General features: G+C 40.4%; 2 protein-coding genes across 2 annotated transcripts; one reads left to right on the forward strand and one right to left on the reverse strand.

Annotated features, from left to right (window-relative positions):
* Positions 1-1,297: 1,297 nt before the first annotated feature.
* Positions 1,298-2,476, forward strand: LOC105388399 (mitochondrial carrier homolog 2). Its single transcript, XM_011559298.3, has one exon. The coding sequence runs from the start codon at positions 1,364-1,366 to the stop codon at positions 2,249-2,251; it is 888 nt and encodes a 295-aa protein (XP_011557600.1). The 5' UTR covers positions 1,298-1,363; the 3' UTR covers positions 2,252-2,476.
* LOC105388398 (U3 small nucleolar RNA-associated protein 6 homolog) lies at positions 2,279-5,543 on the reverse strand. The gene is made up of 8 exons (XM_038117293.2): positions 5,334-5,543; positions 4,946-5,258; positions 4,613-4,804; positions 4,186-4,386; positions 3,888-3,989; positions 3,544-3,750; positions 3,146-3,331; positions 2,279-2,945 (listed from the first exon to the last, which is right to left on the reverse strand). Exons 1-8 carry the CDS (start codon positions 5,423-5,425, stop codon positions 2,532-2,534), a joined length of 1,707 nt encoding a protein of 568 aa, XP_037973221.2. The 5' UTR covers positions 5,426-5,543; the 3' UTR covers positions 2,279-2,531.
* Positions 5,544-6,605: the final 1,062 nt, after the last annotated feature.

The raw sequence follows: 6,605 nt of genomic DNA on the forward strand, positions 1-6,605 counted from the left end.
AGACAGGTTCCTCTTCATCAGATGATGAATCATCATAAAAAAAACCTAGCTGGTGGTACAGGGTCTCTCATTTTGTTTCATAATATATGTATTATGCAGCTATGGCGTACCCACTATAATGGGCTGCACTCTTCTTAGTTCTGTCCTTATTTTCATTGATAAATTGCTGTATTTGAGTGATTGCAAAATTTCTGAAAACAAAGTTATTCAATTAAAGAGTTACGTAGGTTACTTTGATATTAGATTGCTGCGCTGGACCGGCAGCCGGCCGGTAGCTGGTAGTGGCTGGATAAGGAAGGCCGAGGGCACAGTGTTGTTTCGCTCCTTGGGAGAGCCCATGGCTAGAAATGGACGCTCATTTGGTGGTGAAGATGATCATTACACCTACAACATAATAATAGGTGCATTGGTACTTACTTCGTCGTTGGAGGCAGTAAGAAAGGTTCTAGTTTTAAAGCCAACACACGAGCCACATTTTTGAGACCTGGAACCTATCCAAGAACGAGTTCTCATCCCAAGTTGCGAATCTATCAGTTCTCTGAAAGTACACCTTTCTCTTAATATTTCGTAAGTTCCGTACTTACTCCACCTCAATCTCAATTTCTGAGGAACTTGTTTCAAACTCTATTTCACGTAGAAGCGACATGATAAGAATTATTTAATATTAATATTTGTACGTAATACTGTTACTTTGAGGTTATACAATGCGTTTGACAGCTACCTGACTTTAACAAAAGCAGTAACCGGCCAACATTGGGTGGTTATGGTTATCGTTAAAGTTATGACGTCATTTTAACCATAGTTGAATGGTGCAACCAATTTTTCGCTTAACCGATGCTTTGACAGACGATGTGACGTTTGTAATAGTTAAAGTTAAATGGTGCAACGCACCCTAAGTATTTAATTTGTCTCTATGATCAACTGATTCTTGAATGTACTTGAATGTACGGTCAGCTGCATATAAGTCGTTATACACTTTTGTACCTTGTCAAACTGACGAACCGTCAATATTTCAATGGATGGATAGGCGGTTTCAGATTGACAAGTTACAAAAGTGTATAGCTACTTATGCAGCTGACTGTACTTACATACATAATAATAATGTTGTAATGATTCACCTTAATATCAGAAGTAAACAAAACAAAATCGCGGGGCACAAAAAGTTCTCCAACTTTTTAATTTACCCGCCATGACGGCCATCGCCAATCGCCAGACAGTCTGAAAGTGTAATATTGTCTATGGCCGGAATACTTAATGTTTTTACTGGCAATAATAAAAAAAAAGGAAACTGACATCTGATAATTTGTCTATGAAAAAAAAAACATTTTGATTTCCGAAGTTGAGGTGATTATTTAGTCAAAACATGGACGAAGTTGAAAAAGAAAAGATCGGGGCTTTGCCGTCCCAACTGCTCGTAACCACAATATGCCACCCAATGGAATACGTGAAAGTTCTAATCCAGCTGGGCTACGAGCCCATAGCGCCTCGGCGGTCCACCACACTCTTCGGGCGGCCTGCCCTGGTATTACCTAACGTGTTTCAATACATTAAACACATCAAGGCATCGGACGGCTTCTTCGGTTGCTACCGAGGGTTGTCGGCGCGGGTTCTGGGGCTGGTGGCGTCGAGCCAGCTCACGTCGAAGGTGATCTCCGGTTGCGGCATCGAGTTGCCGGAGCTCAACGACCCTCCGAACATTATCAACGACGAGGAGCCGCGCGCCGAGGACTACATGCGGCTGTGTCGCCGCGACATGATCACGCACACGGCGTCGGTCGTGGTCTCCTACCCCTTCCACGTCGTGTCGGTGCGCATGATGGCCTCCTTCATCGGCAAGGAAGAGGAGTATAGCACGCTGTTGGGAGCTATAGTTTCCGTCTACAAGGACGACGGCATCCGAGGCTTCTTCCACGGCATCATTCCCAAACTGCTTGGGGACTTGACCTGTGTGGCCGTAACTGGGGTACTAGCCTACTATGTCAACAAATATCTGATCAAAACTAAGGAAGTAAGATGCTACACTGTCCCCATTCTCACGTTCATCACAAGCACGCTCACATATCCTCTTGTAGTTGTGTCTACTTGCATGGCGGTGGCCGGGTCCAGCCTCAGAGCCGGCAACCCACCACACATGCCAGCATACCCCAACTGGCAGACCTGCTGGAGGGAACTGGTCAGGAGCAAGCAACACAAGCGTGGCTCCTCTATCATCTTCAGATACTACATTGCACCAATCCAGGCATTGCAGTAGACATCCTAGATCTAATTTACTTGTTGCATTTATTCAAATTTATTTGCTAAGTGTTAAATTCCACATTTACCTATGAATTCTATTATAGTCATACTTTCTAGTAGGGAGAGTTTAATGTTATGTACAATTGACATGTAAATAATTTAGTATAAATGGTGTAATATGTGGGCATTCTTTTGCTAGATTGTTGATAAAGGTTATCACAATAAATGTTTGTTTTGTCAATGTGCTTTTTATTATCTTATCAGTAAAACAAAACAGGACAACTTGTGCAGTCAGGTTATGATTTTATTTTAGCTAAAGCCTGATTCTTGATGAATTGATCAACTAGTTCCTTCTTGAGTGTAGCTACAGCTCTTCTGTAGATGGCGGGAGACAGGGCGGCACTTCCTTTACTGGTCTCAAACTTCATGTAGTCACACCAGACATCAACATTGTCTCTACCATGATGTTGGACTAAGCACTCATAACATTTCCGAATTTGCTTCACATTGACGACTTCCTGATTAAATTCAATGTCAATCATTGCTGTGTGTAGATCGAGTTGTATGGGTGGAGTCCGTATGAATTCTTCATACATTTCCCTGGTCGCCTTCAAGCCGCAGTGCTCATACATTTTCACTAGTAACTTGGACTTAACAGCCAGCAGCACCGCACTCTCGCAGTTTTGAACCCTCTTGTAGACATTCTTGAGCTGAAATATCAAGCAGATTAGTAAAGTTTATGAATGATGACTTATCTTAATAGCTTACTTTATGGGGTATCCAACTATCCACGCCACAGGCCTAGCCTAGTGTGGGACCACTTGTCAACCCACTTAGCAATAAGGTGTGAACCATGTCCATTTTTGAACTAATATAATCTAAATATCATTACGATAATTTCCCAACTCACAGTAGCACTAGTCTCAACATGGTCCAGGAGCCAGTGCCACAGCAGTGCAGCGTCGTCAGCCGCCAGTGCCCGGGACGCCTCCTGGACTACTGCCAGCATCTTCCTCTCATCAGGCTTGGCCAGAGAGAGCTTCTCTTCCCACAGACATTTGGCCGACGGCTTCCTCTTTGTAGCTGTGTCCAAAATCTGTAAAACAATAGACAAAATAGAATATCATTGTAGACCAATATTTAAGTAACTGTTTCTTTAGGAGTTTTGGGAATCCTACAAGCGTTTAGGTAAGATACTTTCTTTAATGTGGAATCGTTTTTCATTTTACTCAATGTTATAACTGAGTTAACCTCAAAATAGACAGCACAGAAAAACACATCTGCAAAATTATATGCATAAAAAATTACCTCAAAAAGTTCACTGCTACTGAGTTCATTCTCTAGCTTTAGCATCTGTATGCCGAAGGGGTACATGTGATCTGGCAGCAAGCCCTGCTCGTGACCGACCAGCCAGGCACTCTTCACTGCATTCACCTTCTGTTCTCCAAAACACACGCTGTCACTGGCTCCAAGCAGGTTATGAATGAGTTTTGTACAGAGGCTCTCCTCTGGGAACTGAAACACAAACATTATGTAATATAATATTTATAGACTAGCACTATCAAATCATGACTAAAATGTTATGTAAAATATAAGAACCATAAATGGCTGTGATAGATAGACAAAATCATGACAATAACTTAATTTCTTACCCTTTGAAGTGTTTCTTCATAGACAGCCATGTAATATTTCAAGTTGTCAGGATAGTCAGAGTCTTCATCCACAAATTCTTCTATATCATCCCAGTGGCAACCCTGAGGATGAGACAAATATGGTTACAGCAATATAAAAATTTGATCACCAGTGATCGGAAAAGCCTGAGTATATCTACCTGAACTTTGTGGAACATTTATCTTTTATTGGCTACAGAAAAAAAAACATAGTTAATTTTACTTATTTTGGAACTACCACAGCTTGAACATAATAATCTATTATAGTATAAATACAAACCTCTAACTCCTTAGCAGCTATGAAACACCACACTTCCCGCTGGGTGTTCCTGCTCCAGATCTCCTCCTTGATCTCGCGCAGCAGGGAGCCGCCCGCATCATACAACACACACACATCAAACAGTTTGAACAGAACTGACACATCAGTTATATTTTTTTCACAGTTCCTCCATACAATTGATGCCCTCTTGATTTGCTTCTCCTGAAAATGAAATTCATAAGCTGTTAACACTGTATTTTTAAAATTATTGATTGTAAAGTTAAAACTTGAAATCAATAATCAGCATGCATTATTATTGCCAAGTCTTTTATGTAGTAAGGAGATATTTAACAGTCACAAAAGCTAGGGTTTGCAACAGCCCTATCCCTATGGACAATGGACAGTGGCCTATCTAATTATCACTGCAACATATACTTTAATATCTCACCTTGTCCTCATCAGTAGCACTGTTATTAGCCAGCATCAGTTCAATTTTGAACAAGTCGAGGTAGAGCACCTCTGCGTCTGGGTGGCGGTGAAGCCCCTTCAGCAGGAAGTCCCGTGCCGCCGGCAGGTTCCGCTGCTCCTCGCTCTCCCACTTGCTGGCTAGTTGCCACATCTTTGGCTTGTCACCGTACATCTTGAAATATCCAAGCAAATAGTCAGTAGATATAATATGTATGATAACTTATATTTTTAGGCTCATTTGATTGTTTAAGGACAATAGAGAAGCATTTCAGTAGGAACTTCGACTTTACAATAGACTAGATAGCAGTATTACCTGTAGCATTTGTCCAATGATGCCAGAAATGGCAGATTCGAAACCCACACCTCTGCAGAACTTGATATACTGGAAGTATATCTCGATGTCGTTCTGGAATCGGTATATGAACTGCTTGAACACTTTGTTGACCCGTTTAGCGATCGCATACTCTATATCCTTCTTTAATTCGCTTAGATTCGCCTGCCGCCTCCGAAGAGAAATGTCTTCAAGCATTGTAAGTTCATACTCGATATAATGGACGAAATCTTCCTTGCTTTTTACGCGTCTTTGGATTTTATATTCGAACTCTTTCCGCTTTCGTGCTATTTCTCTGAAAAATTTATATAGCAAGTTAGAGATACGTAAAAAAGTGTTTTTTATTAAACTTTGTTTACCAGATCCTAACCTTATCTCATCGTCGTTATACATTCCCGTTCTTCTCATCTGCTCCAACTCATTTATCATATCCTCGATACGTTGGTTTACAAACTCCGCCATGGTTGATGTTTTAGGGTGCTATTCACTGAAAAAAATAATTAAATTCACAAATAAAAGATCACAACAACGTGTTTATAATTTACAAATCGTGCGCGACTAATGAATGAATGAACGAGCGGAACGAAAGTAGCTGTCATGTGTCAAATGTCAAACAATGATTCATTCATTCAATATTTTCACAGATTAGAAAAACTTTTTGTTTAAACCAAGTTTAAACAGTTTGTGTAAACTTTAGGGTGAATTCGTCCAAACATCACGTTACACGAGAATAACTATACCGGAATAAAATTTATACGCGAGTCAATATCCAGGATAAGTACATTTGCATTCTACCAAGTTATACCATGATTAAATTGAATGAACGAGGAACGAAACTGTAATGCAACTAAAATAAAAATAGCTGCGTTTCAAAGCATGCAATAGAAATGACATGCCAACTTAGTTTGAATGGATTATAAAAGTATGAAATTGTTTATGTTTTAATATTTTATTCGCTGTTGTTATTCGGAGACTTTGCCTTTAAACCGACGATATACTCAAGTTTTGTTTTTGTTATTATGATAAGTTAAATTTCCCCATATTTAGGTTTAATTTTTTTGTCGGCAACATCTATGGTTTGAGTGAGAAAGAGAATAGTGCACACGGCGATTGCCAGTCTAGAGGTAGTAGGTCTATGCTTTAAACGTACTTTTGTTTATGTTTTGACAGATGTGTTTATATGTCATTATGACGGTTTTCTAATCAGCTGATGTGCTGCCGCCATTACAAAATTACTCTCGGATAAGCTCGTTATACGGTAAATTTTGGCGGTATAACATTTTATTCTTGGGATAAGCTACTTATCTTGGTTTCAGGTTTGGTAGAATGCAAAATCTGCTTACTCGCGAGTAACTAGTACTTTACTCGTGAGTAAATAGTTACTCGACGTTGGTCGAATCCGCCCTTAGTTGTATTCAAGTCAAGGATCATACCCTGATTACACCTACAGAGTATAGTGGCGAGAAAATATCCTCGGCCAATGAAAAACGTGTGCTAGACCGAGGATACTGTCATGCCACTCTACTCGATAGGTGCAATCTGGGTACTGAAGTCGAGGCGGAGTTGCGGCTCGGGCGGGCGAGGTGCAGGCGAGGCGAGAAAAACTTGACATTGTCATAAAGAAAATAAACTACGATAGGCA

The sequence above is a fragment of the Plutella xylostella genome, chromosome 29 (assembly GCF_932276165.1).
Source record: "Plutella xylostella chromosome 29, ilPluXylo3.1, whole genome shotgun sequence".
Taxonomy (NCBI): domain Eukaryota; kingdom Metazoa; phylum Arthropoda; class Insecta; order Lepidoptera; family Plutellidae; genus Plutella; species Plutella xylostella.

What these genes read in the sequence shown, in the direction of transcription:
- LOC105388399 (XM_011559298.3), top strand. Translation starts at nt 1,364, where the DNA reads ATGGACGAAGTTGAAAAAGAAAAGATCGGGGCTTTGCCGTCCCAACTG.
- LOC105388398 (XM_038117293.2), bottom strand. Translation starts at nt 5,425, where the DNA reads ATGGCGGAGTTTGTAAACCAACGTATCGAGGATATGATAAATGAGTTG. An exon ending in ATGAAGAAACACTTCAAAGG is followed by an intron (nt 3,751 to 3,887) that starts GTAAGAAATTAA and finishes TTTGTGTTTCAG; the next exon opens with TTCCCAGAGGAGAGCCTCTG. An exon ending in GTAGCAGTGAACTTTTTGAG is followed by an intron (nt 3,332 to 3,543) that starts GTAATTTTTTAT and finishes ATTGTTTTACAG; the next exon opens with ATTTTGGACACAGCTACAAA.